Here is an 18,099-nt window from a genome sequence, read left to right as displayed (position 1 = left end):
ATTAAATGGGGGGGGGGGGGGGCGTTGAAGAAAGAAATGTCAACGAATGATAGAAATTTAATTCTGAGCTACCTCAGCGCCCTGTTTTTCTTCTCATCCCCCCGCCCGCCTTTGTGTTGACATATTTGCCTGGTCCGGATAAACATGACGAACATAGCAAGACAACAGAATTGGATCATGGCTCAAACTGTGTCGGCTACGAGAGCATCACAAAAGCAGTCATGAGCAACGGAGTGCATCCATCGAGATGCCGACGGCGACCAGTCGGCGTGAGGGCGGGCGGAGATGGAGTTATCGTCACGGTCTAGATAGGGGGGTGGGGGGGACAAAACTAAACAAAACAAAAAAAATGGGTTGGTGAAGCACGCTTTTTCATTTTGGCTTCTTTGTTTTCCTACGAGTAAACATTGGTGTTGCCACAGTTTAATGAAGTTACTGATTTGTCATCCGTCCAATATCAGAGCGCCGCGTTATCCTCACTTTACCGATCACTTGATTTGAACCCTTTCGTGCACCCTGGAAACCTGATAACATGATCATCTGTGCACTGCAGTAGCCGCCGGCGGAGGTGCAGCGGAGTATTCATATGTATGATAAGAAGATGAGATGAAAATAAGGAGCAAAGGGCAGATGGAAGCAACAGTGGGGGGGGGGGGGGGGGGACAGGCCAGTCAAAGCTTGGGAAAATATGAGACGGGTTGCCATTGAAAACACATTGATTTTTGTATTATGACTTTATGCGTAATTCCACTGCCTGAGAATATTAGCTTTGTTGCGCCGTGTGGAATGCTAACGCTTCCGTTTGTCATCGAGCAACGTGATCATTCATCCTACTACCTCGCCCCAGGAAGTCGCTTAGCAAACTTCGATCAGTGGTCGTGCTATTTAGCGAGTAAATTTTTTTTTAAAGGAAATATCGTTACATCAATAATGAAAGTTGATAATATAAAATTCTCAATAGTGGTCAAATTTTTAGGGAGGGGCCAGCCAGGCAGCCTCCTCAGCCAGGGTCCTGTGCACCTCACACCTGAGACTCATCAGCTCATCACCCACCTGTTGCCTGCTGCTCGTTTGGACTAGGACAAATTTACTCAGAACATTCCCCAGTGCAAGTTTGTGCCGTCACCACACCAGTGGACTCTGTTGCTGTCTCCTGCCGCTTCTTGTTCCTTGTGCGGACATTTCCTTGTGGACTCCTCGTGTTTCTCCCTGAGTGAGTTTGTGAAGACTTAAATAAACTACGCCAAGTGTTGACTTCCACGATACCTGCCTGTTGTCGTGCTATTGGGGCCACATCCACACCCTAACACAAATTTTAAGATGATGTGGGTACTGTACACCCTTGGAAAAAAAACCAAACCAATGGAATAGCACATTATGTTTGACAGAATCATTCCGAAATTTTTTTGAATCTTTATTGATCCTACGGCTTTTATCATGAACGTTATTTGAGTATAGGTGTAAATAATGAAGTGTCTAATGAGTGTATGGATCATGGTTTCCTCATGACACTGCGAGCCCCGTGTATAAATGGCGCAATCGATCGGAGGCTTTATTGACCTCATACCTTCCTCATCATATAGAAGAAGCCCAGTGAATCACAAAATGTCGCCAAAAAGGGTTGCGCTGATAAAAATACATATTCATCCATCGGGTTCTTGATGTCGGAACAAAAATCTGACAACGAATCAGCATTGAACTCTTCCACCTCTGTCTTCTCCTCTGTTTCTAGATTTATCATGTGTTGCCAGGCCCCAGTTTCTGTTGCGGCATGTAAGGTAAGTAGAGCGATGGAGGGTGTGTGTGTGGCGGGGGGCGAGGACCGCGCAAACTACTGTAGTTCATCATGACAGCCGAGAAAGTTGTGCTCATTAAATCCCTTCTGAGCACCCACACCGTTTTCTCCACTTTCTTCTCCAGCTGCAGGTCTGAATGCTCAAATTCGAATTTAAGATTAGGAAATTAGAATATCAATTATTCAAACCTTTCTAAGATATGCGTTTCACTTTTTGAACCCCTGAAATTAATTCTGATTTATTCCACTGCACTTGCATCGCCGATTATCTTTAATTTATGGGCGCTACCAAATGGCCCGTATTCAATATCACTGTGCTTTCATTCAGTAAATATTTGAAGAATATATATTCAGAATAGCAAACAATACAATCTGATGAAATCTTTTAACGGTACCCTTGCAATCAAGTAAAAATTGTTATGCTATCAAATTATCCTCTTACACCACACTCAAATCTGACCCATGTCTGGTCTCAATCTGCAGCTTTCTTTTACACTCTGCATTTTTCTGCGGCCATGAAGCAAATCTGAACTAGGCTTAAACTACACTGAAAAAAAAATGGGAACATTCCCCAATATTAGCTAATTATGTAAGATGGTCAGTATTCACCCTTTCATGCCCCCCTGCAACCTGATAACACGATAAGCTGTTCACTGTAGTAACCACTGTCCCTCAAAGGGTCAATCTCGATGAAAGCCCCACCCGGTCACATCTGCAAACTTCTTCACGGGATCCCCGGCCCTGAGGGACACACATTGATAAACGAAGTGAAATTCCTCTTTGATGACACATCCAAACTCTATAAACAGTTGCGTGACCACAGAGAACATGGATAAAAGCTGTGGATCATTTTTCATCTGGATGTTTTGGAAGCAGGAGAGGCGAACACTTGACGCGGCTTCTCGCTATTGTGTTCATAATTAGGATGAAGGCCAGCCAGATTGGAAGGACACACAAACACGAGCGACGGGTCGTGATCGAAAGTACGAGATCCCGGATACAAGCGGCCGAAAGCCTGGGCTTCCCTGCTAAAGATGCTCCCCCTGCGACCCGACCCCGAATAAGCGGTAAGAAAATGGATGGATGGATGATTGAGCCATGCACACGGGTCAAGAGTTAGACAAAATTGAGCAGCGTCTCCTCATATCGCTAAAATATTTCTAACTCCTCCCACTTTGCTCCTCTGTCAATATGAGCTGATAAGATGAGGTGCTACGTGCGGGAGAATATTTCTTTTCGGAAACACAGCCGCTGCCACGTGACATCGCGGATGCGTTCCGTTCACATTAGAAGTCGCATTCATTTTTTGGAGTTCATAAAAATAACAGATTTAACTAAAAAAAAAATCTCAACTGGGCATCACACTCTGCTTTGTGGTTTTAGGCTTTGATGAGGTATGGAGGTCAATACATACTAGATTACGCTCCAGTAGGGCCCATATTTGAGGATCTGCGCAGTATGCGACGAGTGAAAATTTGGCGGTTTGGTGTCTGCGCAGTTTTACAGTCAACCAGTTCATGATAAGCTTACTGCTACCTTGCTCAGGAAATTAAAATGAATGCTGTTAGTCTGGCATGTTCTTCGCTGTTCAAATAGTCTGGGCTACATGTGCAGCCACTGTTGGCTCCGCCCTTATTTGTCATGGTTACAAAATCCATACTTGCCTTGATGAGGCCGCCAGCATGTGGGGCAGGACGAGGTCTGGCTCACAGAAACATAGATGCCCTTTGAAACTGCAGATAAAACAGCAAGAATGTGTAATGTCTATTCAAAGTTTTGAGGCTTTTTTTTTTTTTTAACTGAGAAAGCAAATCATACGGTTGTTAAGTCTTTGTTGCTCGATGCATTCATCTACACGATGTCTCGCATAATGACTTTCGAGAGATACTGTATGTCTCCCAAACAATCCAGACGCATTCTGAAATATCCGGCCTCCGAGACTTGCAGTTCCGAGGTGAGGATTTTCATCCAGATCTTTGAAAACACAATTTTTTTCCCTCCCGCTTGCAGTAATAATAAAAAAGGCTCCTTGCTGAAGGGAGAATGGCCATTCAGTCTTCGAGGTTTTCCTTCCATTCCAGCTTCGACAGTTGCGGCAATTTATGATGCAAAATTAAGCAGCCTCATTGATTAGAAACTACCGTGAAGCTGACCGGACAGGAATGTCAACTGGACACAGATCAGAGGGAAGACATCAGTGGAACAGATGCTGATATTTTAAGGAGGAGAACATTTCCATAATCTACTCAAGAAAAAAAATTAAATAAATCATTCTTTATTTACGTGATCTGCGGTCACAATTTTTCCGTCAAATGGAAATATTGATCGACCACTCGGTGTGGTCCGAAAGAATGATGCATGGGAGATTCCTGGTGTTATATTCAATCTTCACTTTGCACGATCAAGTGCAGCTCTATTGCGCTAGTGTCTTTGTGTGTGTGTGTGTGTGTGTGTGCGCGTGTGTGTAGACATCATCGAGAGATGACCAGATTGCTCGTCAGGCACAATTGGCAGGTAGCAGCTGTACATCACTTTTGAGGTCAGAGGTCAGGAGTACAGACAGACGTGCACGCGCACGAATCGTCTTATTACCACTGCCCCACTTTTGAATTGAAGTCTTGAACAAAACTGACAGTTGACATTGATGGAAAGGAGTGACAAAAGTTTGCTCAGAATTTACATGACCGCTCAAAAAAAAAAAAATTCCCCCCACCCCGTTGCCATTGATGTTGTATTCTGGTTGCCTATTGAATGTTTAGTACAGAGCTGGGACACATTCAGCCTCGCTTCACCTCCTGAAGGAGAATCTCATCCTGAGTTGGATACCGGATGGGAGCACAGCAAAACCCAAAGAGTTGGAAGGTCGCTTCAATTACTGTGCTTGTTCTTTTTAGGGTCACGGGACTGGTCGCCAACCAGTCGCAGGACACATATAGACAAGCAGTGATTCAAACTCGCAGTTTGGGCTATTTTCCCTACAAGGATATAATAATTGTTTGTTCATCACTTCAGTATGATTGGCTGGAGAAATAAAATGTGAAAAAAAAGAAACAAGAAACTTAGTGATTCATTTTGATTAAGAAAAAAAAATCCGGGAGTTATTAGAAAGCCAAATAATTTGATTTCAGAAACGTAATCAGTACTTTAAAAATATTAACATTTTTGAGTTTATTTTTGTGGAGGAGAACCCCCCCCCCCCCCCAAAATGAGGTCTTGCACTTCATATTGGTTACTTGCACAGCAATTTAGTGCCAACCTCGAATTGTATTTTTTCTGCAATAAAGGCATTTGCACTGGAAAAAAAATTAACAGTAGTGGTTAATGTTTTTTTTTTTGCTTCAAACCTTTTGTTGTAGGCATAAGCCAAGTGGATGTTTTATACATGATTTGGAAAATGCATTCTTCAAAATGCAATACATTATGAGCACTTATTTTGAATGTATGCATGCATTTTGTGTATTTTAATGAGCAGAAAAACAAATTGTGGCCACCTCCATCATTGAAGTTGCCCATACCTGGTGCAGACCATTAGGATGCCCCCGCTGGCCAGTTATGGGTACTGCATTTAGAAGTGTGCACTCCCTGCAAAGGGTCAAGGGTCAAAAGTAAAATGGCCGCCACGCGTGAGGACTCTGGAAGCAATGGAGTGTGCGTGAAAGTCGGCCTCTTGGCGAGCGATGGCTTTTCTATGCGTTATTTTGACATTTGTTGGATTGTTTTGAACTTGGAGACGTCAAAGAGTTTGGATATCAACTTATCAAGCCGGAAAAAATGGACAAACAATTGGTGAGTCAAGGCATTGAAGGCCTGCTGAGGCCGATTCCCACTTTTGACTTTTTCCTCATTGAAACTAGATTTTCTTCTTTTTCTTTTGCTTCAAGTTTACCCAAGCATGCTTTTATGAATCTTGCTCTTTGGTCTTGTTTTTGTTTGTTTTTTGACTTTGACCAAAATTAGTACAGGTCACATTATACTTGTAGTGAAGTCTATAGAACAAACAAACATTTCACACTCAACTGAAAGGACCAATGAAATTCTTGCATTGGTGCACATCCATTTTTTTTCCTTGGCTATTTTCTCATTTGAAAGCACAGTGTATATATGTCTATATGCCCCGCCCCCACCCCCCTATTGCTCCATAAACTATTGCTCCATATAAAAAGGCGAGTCTGCATCCAGATCCCCGGACTGGAAAATTGTCAAACGTTTTTTTTTAAACTTTGTTTCTCTCTGGCCATTACTGTTGTTGATCGACCTACCATTGCACACTCCCACGCACATAATTGCGCACTGTACGAGAAACACAAAGTGAAATGCATTATTTTCTTGTTTGGATGACACATGGGGTGCCTTAAATGCAGTCAATGTAATTATTTATTTCCCAGTCAGTAATTTATTTTCTTTTGCATCTGTTGTGCACCTCTCCTGTATGAGTGTGGGCATCAAGGAGCTTTTTTTTTTTCTTCATGTTTTCTCCCCGCATTTAAAAAATAATCTTTTGGAATCTGGATAAAGAAAACACACAAATAATATCGAATTACTTAATTGACAACAAGCACTGGTCATGCACTGGTTTAAATCACACCGTTTTAAGGGGAGTTTCCGTCTCATTACAAATGCAGAATACAGCTATCGTTACCATGGTGACAGAGGATGGCGCTCGTGCATGCGATTCGTCAACACGTTCCGTTTTGCCAACTAACTAAAGAGCTCACAATACTTTGCGACTTCTGACTCCACATGCAGATTGCGAATGAACTCTGTGCGCTCAGAGCCATAACTAGCTCATGTGGGTTAGCAGGCACTCCAGAGACCCAACTATTTTTAGGTTTTGAGGCCCACCTTGCGTACTCCGATGTATACCTTTAAAGAATTTATTTCCGCATCAATACCCTGTTAACTCATTCAGTACCAGCCAATTCTGGACAAAGCCTGAAAAGACGTTTAAAAACGTATTTGGGAGTGAATGAGTTAATCAAACCTCACCTGAGCTACAGCTGCTATATAATGATCTTTTCCCATATTTTATCCGCATTGCCTTTTTTTTTTTACAAACTTTTGATCTACTTGGCATCTTCTTCATCTTCCTCACTGCAGCGGAGTTATTGTGAACTGTGATGTGAATGCCTGGGCCTTTATTTTCACTGAAACTGTAAGCGGAATGTTGGAGCAGGCAGAGATAATATAATCGATATAGTAATTACTGCCTTCGGACAAACCTCTTCCTGTAGGGCAGGGGTCACCAACGTGGTGCCCGCGAGCACCAGGTAGCCCGTGAGGACCACACCAGTAGCCCGCCAGTGCTAGGATTGTGATTTGCTCGTAGAAATTATGATTTAAAAATGCAAACATGGGCAGTATTATAGATTCTATAGCTACCTATTTAGCTATCTAACTAGCTAGCTACAGTATACGTCTAGCTAGCTAATGTTCTAATATTATTAAATTTAATTTGTACAAATGTTATTTCAGACGCGTATCAATTTGGTAGCCCTTCACACAATCAGGACACATGAAGTAGCTCTCACTCTCAAAAAGTTTGGTGACCCCTGCTGTAGGGGAAGGACTAATGAGCATTCAATATCGCAGATGGATTGAAATCACACATACAGTACCGGTGTGTGCTATGACGCCGGATCATGAGTCTTGATCAAGATCGGGTACATCTAATAGGCATGAGTTTGTTTCATAAAATCGGCAGGTTCTTGACCCGGAACACAATGTTCTTTGCCCCGAGGGTCAGCGAGCATGAAAGCTCCTGAATATGACTGACATGAATCGGGTTTTCTGTTGGTGTGCCGGGCAACCCCACGAAAGAAGAATCATCCAGAAACATGACAAATTCTCCTCTGATAATCGCAGTTCAGTTTTACACGTTAAGAGTAAAAATCGAGATAAGATGTGGTCAAAACTAAAATTCGGTCTGATTATCATTAAACCTTTCGGGGACAAAATTCCGTAAATACAGTGGGTGGAATTTGCTAATGCTGAATCAGAAATATGTGGGGTCACCATTGTACAGCAGTCCCCCTCCCCTTAGCCCCCTATCATCACTCTTTCACTAATTTGGTGCTGCTTCTGCTTGTTTCAGAAACGCCAAGGAGCAGCAGTTGCCGTGCGCATTGATAAAAGTCTCCCGGCGACCTCCAAGTGACAAGTCTTCCCCTCCCAACTCCCTCCGAATCCACTGACAGGTAAGTTCTTCATAATGGCCAGCTGAGGAAGGTACAAACTTTTTGTTTGAAGTTTAAAAAAAAAAAAAAAACTCATGAGCCTCATTTTAAAAAAAAATAAATAATAACAATGAAATCGCCACACATCCGATGTTGTGTAACCGTCGCTTTTCTCCGTGGCATGAATAATGGATGGTTAATCGTTGTTGCGTTTTTATTCATGAATGTTATTACCGGCGCAATTCACCCCCCGAAACATGCCTTTTATTGTTTGTTGCCCGAGCTAATCAGAAAAGGGGGCCCCTTTGCTGCCAAGGAGGTTGAAGATCAATACTCTGTTAAGACACGGCACAATTACCGTAACTAATCAGTCTGAACGGGCGCTATTGACAGCCACGGTAAAGAGTCCAATGCTTACTCTCGACCTCTTGTGGTCTTTCAACTGTGCTTTCTTGCTTATTGAGTTTATTTATTTATTTTAAGCTCAAATGTGAGAAAATATGAGTATGCAAAATAATGTCTTGGGTGATTTATAACTACGACTGCCCGCTGAAGCGCTCCATCTTCCGCTGATGTTTTGAAAAAAAAAAGGACATGCGTCATTCCCATTGATTGGCTCATTCTTTCAAATCAATAATAATAACCTGTGATGAAAATTAAAGAGGGTTGAAACTGTATGTGTAGCCATGACCCAGTCATGTACAATATTGCCAATTCATGTTTGATCATGCAACAGGGGGCAAAAATCAATGCGTGAAGTCACAGCAACTTAACCAAATATCATTTCTACCTCGGGCAAGTTATTTTTATTTTTTTTCTACATTTTCTTATTAGCTGCAATGGCGATTTGAGGGAACATCTTCCTCTAGTGGCCACCGGCATACATACCATAGCCCGCTGATGTGAAACGATACTGCTCAGATTTTAATTGAGTTCTGGATCGTCTACTATTGCTGAAGGCGGACAATTTATGTTTTTGCATGAACTGTCTTTAGAAAAATTATATATTGTCATAGTAATACCAAAATGACCACAAGCATGAGGCATAATTATTATAAAGAAATATGTTGTCATTGTGTTCAGATTATGCAAGTCTACCTGGCCCAAGCAGCAAATGACATTGGGGGCAAATGCAAAGAAATTGGGATGCAAGTCTGAGTTTGTGTTGTCAAGAAAAAAAAACAGCACCCTAGAAAAATAAAGGCTGTAGTAAACTAAGACAATATTATGCAATGAAAAATATCAATAAGGTGTAAGGTTGTTTTGGTGTCATTTGAAGTTCAGCACACTGGAAAAAAATACTTGTGAAGAGGATTTAGTCAAAATCATCTGTGTCCAGATACAGTTTTTAAGTTGAATAAATATCTACTTGAAAAATGTACTTGGATCCATGCAACCACTTGATGACATAAAATAGAGTACATTCAACAACCTCCACCCCCTCCCCCCGTGTACTACAGGCTTGTGGGGATAAAAATGAACCAATAGTCTATCAAGCAAAATTAATTTGACTCTGAGAATTATATTGCATCCTTTTACTTTATAGCTCTAGAAAATTAGTCTGATGTAAATGTCTTTGTCAGGAACGATGCTGTTAGTCTACATCTATGTCTCAGAATCAATATATATATATATATATGTATATATATATATAAACGTCAATGACCACGATTTTATCATTCAATTAATCGCTGTACCAACAAATAAAAGTCCCATTGCACCATGTGGCGCCAACTCTTACTTTCTCCAAGTTCCCCCGTTATAAAGTTCTCGACCAATCGCAGTGCGCCTCTGAGAAAATGCCATCATTCTCTCGCTCCTCATTGGCTGACAGTTGACATCGGCTTCCAGCTGTTAAGTTTCGTTCTCCTCCGCTTTGCATTTGACGCGACAGCTTTCTCGACCAATCAAAATCGAGCATTCGACGCGGCTGCGCGCTGATTGGTCTGAAAGGAGGCGCTTGGGTTGATCTTGAAGTTCGGACTCTTCCCCCAACCCCCCGCTCCTTCCCTCTCTCCATCCAGCTGTGAGCTTTCCTGATGGACGGAACCGAGAGAACACAGTTCTGGAGGAGACACGGGTGAGAGCGGCATGCGTCCGGTCGGCGACGAAGACGAAAGATGCTGCGTCGCGTTTGAAGAAGGGAAAATAAACAAAACAAAAATGAACGCCGGATTTTATGCGTGAGGCTCGGCTGGACGCACGGCAACACTCTTGATGGATTTTTAAAAACTGTGCTGCGGAATATGCGCTTCACAAAAACGCCCGTGGATGCAATGAAAAGTGTTGGAGCGTGTTTCATTTAGAAAAGGAAAACCCGTGGAAACGGTTGCAGCCTTTTCGGAGGGGGGGATTCGTCTGAAGCAAAGCAAAAGAAGTTGTTCGAAGACAAAGTAAAGGCTTCGCGCTGCAGAAACGGACCCAAAATCTGTTTAAAGTCTTTATTGGCGGATGGTTATACAGTGTTACTGTGATCCCCCGTGCGGAGAGCTTTGAGCACCGGGGCTCCGCTCAGGGGCCTCTCTGCGCACCGCACTGAGGCTGCAGAAACGCCTCGAGATCCACTTGGGAACTCTGCGGGTCCTCCAAACCCGACAGCACATCGATTTTCTGAAACCCTCCTCGGCAAGAAAAGGTTCTTTCTGCAGGCTGGTGTGGACTTTGCAGCCACCAGACTGATCATGCGATGACTGAAGGCGCATTGGAGACATCAAGCGAGTCCAAATCAGGTGATTATTAGTATTAAAAAAAAAATTACATCAAGATGCACCTGGAATTATGCCGTCTATTTTAATTTAGTTAAAACTATAGATCCCGATGTTTGTTTGTCACATTTTCAACTATATTAGGACCATATTTGTAATCTTCTCTGCCTTTTGTAGTGATTTCAATTTGGAGGCTGTCGGTTTTCCCCATGTCCAGTCTGTCTATAATCACACTTGTGGTCGCTCATCCACACAGGAGGGGAATGATGGCAGAGGATGGGGGAAATCTCTCCGGGACCCCCGACTCCAGGCGCTCGGAGGGCCGCTCATCCCTGCCGAGGACTTTCATCCGTCTCAACGACTTATCCGGGGACGCGGCCGGAGGGGGTGAGGAACGGACCGAGGTGATGGCGATGGAATCTGCCTCCCCGGCTCCTGATGGGACTTCTTCCGCCGGGGATGAAGAGTCAGCCTGCGGCGAGGAAAGTCTACCTTACCCCACCTTGGCCCCGGTGGTCTTCTTCTACATGAAACAGAGCACCCGTCCTCGGAGCTGGTGTCTCAAGATGGTCTGTAACCCATATCCTTTCAAAATAATAAAAATATGTTTCTGGTCACCTTACAGGTAAGATACCTGTTTGTGCTTGATGCGACTTTTTTTTTTTTTAGTTGAGCCCTGAGGGGATGAGGAGGTGTGATGTGTGAAAGGCTGAGCAATGGGTCATCAAAACCGCTTGTCTGTTTTTTTTTTACCTCAGGGTTGAGGGTGGGGGGGGCAAATAATTCATTTCAGGATGTTCCTCCTCATATGTGCAAGTGCTTTTGTGAGGCTAGATGGGAGGCAGCCACCGTTGGCCGGAACGACGCCTCGCCTGATGCGTCACGGCCCCCGGAGGTCTCACTCTATCTTTTATTATTATTGCTTCCATGTTTGTTTAGTTTTCTTGGCGTTATGGTCATGCCGTTGAGATTTATTCCTTCATTTCCAACCAGTTATCGGTTGTGCCACCAAAATCGAACCCCTTCGGGACGAAATTGCTTGTATTATTTTAGCAGGTTTTTTTTTACAGCCGAGGGTAGTCCTCCTCTCATAAATCCCCCCCCCACCCCCCCTCCTGCCATCGTTGCCATCAACGCCCTCATTCTTGTCGCGCTGTATGCCGCCGATTGCATAAACTACCGCCCCGGAACAACGTTCTGTAATTTTTCTTTCATTCTTCGTCAACAGTTGCACACTTGTGCTATTCATTTCGTACATCAAAGCAGCCGAAACGATGACCTAATGGTGTAATATTGCACCCTCTGTACATTTGAACTGATGATTTCTTTTTAAAACTTCAATCTGCAGTTGCAAAGGTCCTTCAAATAGTTCTATTAACTCATTCAGTACCGGCCAATTCTAGACCAAGTCTGAAAAGACGTTTAAAAACGTCTTTGGGAGTGAATGAGTTTTTTTTCCTCCTTCCCAATAAATGTGTTGATCCCTTGACAGATTCGTTGCTGGGGAGCTTTATTGCCTCTTGCACATCCTCCTTCTGCTTGCACGTGTTTGTTTAGTTGTATTAAAAATAAACCCTGCGGCACCAGTACAAAACATTCAAATGCAGCTTTGCAATATGCATGCGTGCGTTCGTTGTTCGTCTCCCGTGCTTTGCCCTTTTGTGTATCAGTAGAGATTTGGGAAAAGGTCACTGGCTACGCTGCTGAGATTGATCTGCACGCACTAGTGTGTGTACACTGAAGGAGCAGATGCGATATTTTGCAATCATTTTAACCGTTTCTCTTGATCTGTATCTTCCGCCTCCTCCCTGCTGCTGCTGCTGCAACTGCTTCGACTGATGGCTAGTAGCTCGTCTCTCTTATTACCCACCATAAATACGCCCACGATATCACCAGTTAGCCCACTATGCCTCTGTTGTATGCCGCAAACCAAAAGCCTACCCGAACAGCTGAGCTTTTTGGGGAGGTCATCCGAGACGCTTTAACACTTTGAGGGTCAACGGTTGCTACAGTGAATAGCTTGTCAAGTTGTCAGGTTCCAGGGTGCATGAAATGCTGGCTTGTGTAAGCTGACTCCCAATTTAACTTGAGTTTGAATCGGACCGTCTGCGCATTTGCAACCAATTGGTCAGTTGTTTATTTGTACTTCCCCTTTCGGAAGTTGTGGGGGCTCAAAAATCACATGAATGGTGGCAAACGTTTTTAGCTTGGTCATATTTTTGATATCATGAAAACAAACAGAAAAAAAGGATAGGGGTGTGTAGACATTTGAGATCCACTATATTACAAGTCATGCATGTGTGTTATAACTTTATAACATAAATAGCTTAAATTCCAAACTGTATGACATCGGTGGTTCCATTCCCCCGCCTTCCAGTCCTCGCTTGCACCACGTAGCGGAGGCGTATCCCGGTATTCACGCGAAAATTTGTCTGAGTCACTTCAAAACAGGCACGTCCTGAGTCAGCCCCCTGGCTTCAGACGGCTTGCGGCCATTTTTAACAGTCTGAAGTTAATTAGGACCCCTGGATACTCGTCGAGGTATTTACTGTCTAATTGAAGACCCCTCGGGCGTGCGCTCTCGGTTCAGTTGCGCCCGGCGCGTTGCCTGCGTGTAATTCCCTCTGCTGGTTTTGTCAACTCCCTCCTCCAGAATCTGATAGACGAAAAGCCTCTGTGTGTGTGTGTCTGCGCCTTTTGAGAGGTTGTGTAAGCAACGCATACAACCCCCCCCCCCCCCCCCACACACACACACACACAAACTTCCACAGGACTCCCGTAGGTGCCTCCTCTGTGGCGGGGAGCTGGATGTTGTGCCAAGACGGAGGAGGAGTTGCGGTTACGGCAGGCCGTCCGCTGTTCTCGATCCTTTTTCTCGCATCCGTCCATCGCGTCCTTGCTTAAAAAAAAAAATAACTCAAAGGACAGGAAGGTCTTCCCTGAAGTAGTCGTTTGGTTTTTTTGCAATGTTTCGATCCCTCGCTGGAGTCTTTGTTCACATTTGTTGCTCATTGCTGTGATGCATCTGTCAAATAATGGAAAGCGAAGCAAACGCTTACTTAATCAGCAGAAAATGTCTCCTGCCCCTTCTCCCCTCTTCCAAGCCACCACCTCCACCTCTCTCTGCTCGGCTTTTCCATCCCGAGCATTCGCTTGCTTCTCTCTTGTGAGGTGTTTAAAAAAAAAAAAGGCTGTTTAGCTTGAGAGCGAGCAGCGGCCCTCGTGCCATCTTTGAAGCCTCCAAGAAAATGAAAAAAAAATATGGTGGAGGAGTTTGAGAACAGGAGAAAATAACATGAAAAGTCAGTTGCTCGACGCATTTGCTTTTCCAAAGTGGTGAAAAAGCAGGCGTAACCCCGCCTCCCGCTTTTGCTTTCAAACTTCTCGTTACCTTCTGTTCTTTGACTGCCATTTCTGGTTTCGTGCAGACTAATTGATATCAGGACTTCTTCCTCGCTGCAGTCGCTGCTTCTCCTAATGAACCGAATCAAAGTGTTCGCCTTGCGTTGTTAGGCACTCGATACACACATCTGATGAACTTACGTAACCGCGCGAAGACTTTTAGCAGGCGTGCGGGGGCGACCAGACCATGTGATGGAGCGTACATGTATTTTGCATGTGCAGTTCTCTGCCACAAGGGACGTGTGTACTTGAAGAAAATGTGGTGCTTTGCCGCTATAACTGTCGCTTTCCTCTCCACCGGGAGGACTTGCGACAAGATTCCGGAATCTTGTCGGCCGATTCATCCAGAAGTGAAGGACATTTGCACGGTCAGGGTTCACCGATATACAAGAGCATCACATCCCCAAGGTGTCATGTCAGGATGCTCAAGCCAGGCCCGGAGTGACTCATCTAGACGTTTGGGCAAATTCCCGACGGGCAATATGCTGCTGTATATTCTGCTTTGGGCTGTTACTTCTGCCCACACCTTAGTTTCCTTAAAGCTGCGCATCCGTCTTTTAGCACAACCACAATGCTTGAATCCAAATATCACTTTCTCGTACGGTGAATTAATAACAAACAGAGGCAGGCCATTTTATTACATGTAGCTCTGACTGCATCAAGGGGGTCCCCAAGTTGCAATAATTTTATACCAAAAGTAGCACTGACTGAAAACGACGACACTGGAACTATATTACATCCCCGTCTGTACAAAATAACATATTAAAGAGGAATAACGGTCACAAGTGTTTCTTGTCATGGCAACGACGCTTGATGGGGAAACCCTCCTCCGATGACGGAAGCTGTGTGCCGATTGTAGAGTTAGCATCGGTGCGCTAAGTACTGCACCGGAAATGGGGAGAAGAGGTTTCAATATAACAGCGCTAACAGGAAGTGGAGTGTTAGCGGGTCGTTAATGGGCCGAGCCCTGCGACTCTAGTGCTGAAAATGAGTCCCGCTTCTGCCTTGTCTAAGGGACTTGCATATCAAATGCATTCAAACATGTCTTTATAGATAGCAATAAAGATGAACACACATGCTAACGTTAGCTTACGCCCTTGCTCTGCCAATTACAATGGAGAAATGGCTGCTCCCGTGACCTAATTACGGTGTTTGTTTTGAGTAAACCAATTGTGTGAGGTCATGATTGTCGCGTTCTCAATGACATCATTTTTGTAGTTTTCAAGTTGTTTTCAACCACTGCCACAGTCAAGCGCGTTGTTAAATACACCTCAGTGGCAACAGGAGAGGAGCGAGAGTGAGACGGTGAAGAGCGAGTGCCGAGACAGCAGCAAGGTGTGAGGAGACGACTCCGTATGAGGTCTCTTCTTAATGAGGAGATTTGTTTAAGCCGTTAAAACTACAAGCAGACTGAACACAAAGAAGGCTTTTCTTTGCGGCATACTTTTCTACTTTCTACTGCTTTTTTTTGGGGCGGGGGGTTGTTTTGTTTCTTTTGCCCTAGCTAGATTGCAACCCACATCCCACTTATGGCTTTTACATTTGCTCTTCTGTGTAATGACAGAATTGCTTCAAGAATTATTTTTATTGGGGTAAAAGGAAAGAAAGGAAGAGAGACCGGAACAAAGATCCATCATCAGGCAGCACTAGGCAAGCACACTGGGTTAATACCTGCAACTAGTTGCCGAAAATAAACATTTGCTTTAAAAAAAAAATCATGCAACTTAAATATGGAAGCAACGAGACAAATCTTTGGACTTTTTTTTTTTTAGAATATTGATGAATCTTTTCGTCATTTAAATTTTGGCCTTTATCGCAATGTGCTTTTTAAATGCAGCAATTTTAGCACTTTGCTCCTCATATATTAAAGAGCTTGCAAGACCATCCATCCATTCCATTCTCTCTCTCTCTCTCTCTCTCTCTCTCTCTCTCTCTCTCTCTCTCTCTCTCTCTCTCTCTCTCTCTCTCTCTCTCTCTCTCTTGTTCCCTTTAACTGCGTCGCCCACTTCTCACCCAGACCGAGCTTGGATAGGCTCCAGCTCACCTGCATCCCTGAAGAGAACAGGATTAAAGATGGATGGATAGTGAAGCGGTTCACTCGTTTTACTTCTGCGCGTTCCCCACTGACTGGCAAAGATAAACTATCGAGAAAACGGATGAACAAGCGCAGACTATGACCTTTATGTCTTAAGGCACAAACCACAAAGTCAATTACCAAGACTGCCAGATTTACGCTCGGTGTCTTTTGTTGTGACTGAGGAGGCCAGCCTACTTTTACACCATTTTGTTGTTTTGCCATAATTCCCCTCTCTGACACGTGCCGTGTTCTCACACCCATGTAACTCCAGTGGCCTAGTTAGCAAATGGATGCTGCGGCTCCTGTTAAAAACACAGGCGAGGTCCCCCTTTGGGAGAGCGTGAGGCAAGAAGGAATATATCTGATAACAGGAGATATATGTGACATGGAGGAGGGCGATTAGGCTTTATAAACAGTGCCAGGGGTCTTGAGTTTACGACTGTCCTGGCATTTCAAGGTTACGAACGGGATCCCACAACAAATGAAGCCACGCCTAAGACAATATCAGACTTATTGTTCTCCATTGGATTTGAAGTGATTGTTGAAATTTCCAAAACACTCATGTTAGATTTACAGAAAGCTCGTAATAGTCCACAGGTGTTCATATGGGAGTGAATGGTTGTTTGACATATTCCAATGGCTCTCGCTCACACCTCACTCTCAAACGTAAGCATGGCCGTATTTGACACACTATAAGGCGCACTTTCAGTAAACGGCCTATTTTAAAACAGTTTTCACTTATAGGGAGCACGGCATTTTACGGCTCATAGACGCTACAATAGTGGCTGGTTGCGTTATGCATCCACTAGATAGAGCTATGCTAAAGGAATACAATACTGTACCGCATTGGCCCGAATATAAGACGGTGTTTTTTTCTGCATTGAAATAAGACTGAAAAAGTGGGAAAGTCTTATATTTGGGGTCTAGACAATATACCCATTCACGACGCTAGATGGCGCCAGATATCATTGAAGCGAATGCTGAACGTGACTCCCCACGCCACAGTGAACCCCTGTCATGAAGAATAAAAATAAAAATAGCGATAGCACGAAGAATAAAAAAAAAATATCGGTGAGAAGAAAATAATAAAAGACATAACAGAAAATGGAGAAATGTAGCGACAATCTGGAGAAAAGTGAGTCGAAGATCGGTCAGGTTAACTGGCAGCTGAGGATGTTATGATGTGATTTACATTTCAAAAACCAGAAGCCATTCATTTACGAATATGATTGCATTTTAGTTTACATATTTAAATGTTCAGATATTAAGATTTGAATGATGCAAAATAACATACATTTTCTCTCAAATATATTGTTATAGTCATTTGTGTCTGTACTGTAATTATTTTCTGTATTAAACTTAATTTGGTGTTCACAAAGTCTTTTTTCAAACTTGAGTCTTAAAAAAGAGGAGGTCGTCTTATAATCAGGGCCGTCTTATATTCGGGCCAATCCGGTATATAAGCTAAAAAACTTGCCACTCATTTTTCAACCTTTTACTGAGGAACGCAATTGTCATTTTATCGGTTGGGTTGTAAATTTGCTGGAGCCGAGATGCCGTTGACGTATCGGTAACCGTTGTTCACGATGCGGAATCGATATGCTCACTGGCCGACAACTTTGTGCAGTTGCTAGGGAGTTCAACTTTTTCACGTGAAGTCAATCTCGGTGTTCCTTTCCATGTTCCTAGGTGATTCCCACCACGAGTTGACTACTGCGATTGGGCGAGGTGGGTGTGGGGGGGTGTTTTCAGCGGCAAGACTGATTAATTGGAATATGTCGATTGATTATATTGATGGACGGATGTAGCATACTCTTGTTTATTTTGTACTTCCTCCTTTCCCCTTGTTTCTTTCATGCTGTTCTCTTTTTTTTTAATTTGATAAAGGACGTCTTGCAGGATTATCCATCTTTTTCTCATTAGTTCATTGTAGAAGACTGGTAGCAG

At 43.6% G+C, this 18,099-nt stretch overlaps 1 protein-coding gene and 1 long non-coding RNA gene across 3 annotated transcripts in view; both read left to right on the top strand.

Annotated features, from left to right (window-relative positions):
* The first annotated feature begins 9,999 nt into the window (after positions 1–9,999).
* cacna1g (calcium channel, voltage-dependent, T type, alpha 1G subunit) overlaps positions 10,000–18,099 on the top strand; it is a 124,442-nt gene continuing 116,342 nt past the window's right edge. For both annotated transcript variants that reach the window (XM_052070423.1, XM_052070424.1), the window contains exons 1-2: positions 10,000–10,697; positions 10,930–11,255. In XM_052070423.1, coding sequence (XP_051926383.1) covers positions 10,937–11,255 — 319 coding nt within the window. In that variant the 5' untranslated portion in view covers positions 10,000–10,697; positions 10,930–10,936. The remainder of the gene's footprint in view (positions 10,698–10,929; positions 11,256–18,099) is intronic.
* LOC127603890 (uncharacterized) overlaps positions 13,582–18,099 on the top strand; it is a 32,342-nt gene continuing 27,824 nt past the window's right edge. Inside the window, exon 1 of the long non-coding RNA XR_007963152.1 lies at positions 13,582–17,307. This is a non-coding gene — a long non-coding RNA (uncharacterized LOC127603890). The remainder of the gene's footprint in view (positions 17,308–18,099) is intronic.

The sequence above is a fragment of the Hippocampus zosterae genome, chromosome 7 (assembly GCF_025434085.1).
Source record: "Hippocampus zosterae strain Florida chromosome 7, ASM2543408v3, whole genome shotgun sequence".
NCBI classification, from domain to species: domain Eukaryota; kingdom Metazoa; phylum Chordata; class Actinopteri; order Syngnathiformes; family Syngnathidae; genus Hippocampus; species Hippocampus zosterae.
This window is presented reverse-complemented; position numbering and strand designations above follow the sequence as displayed.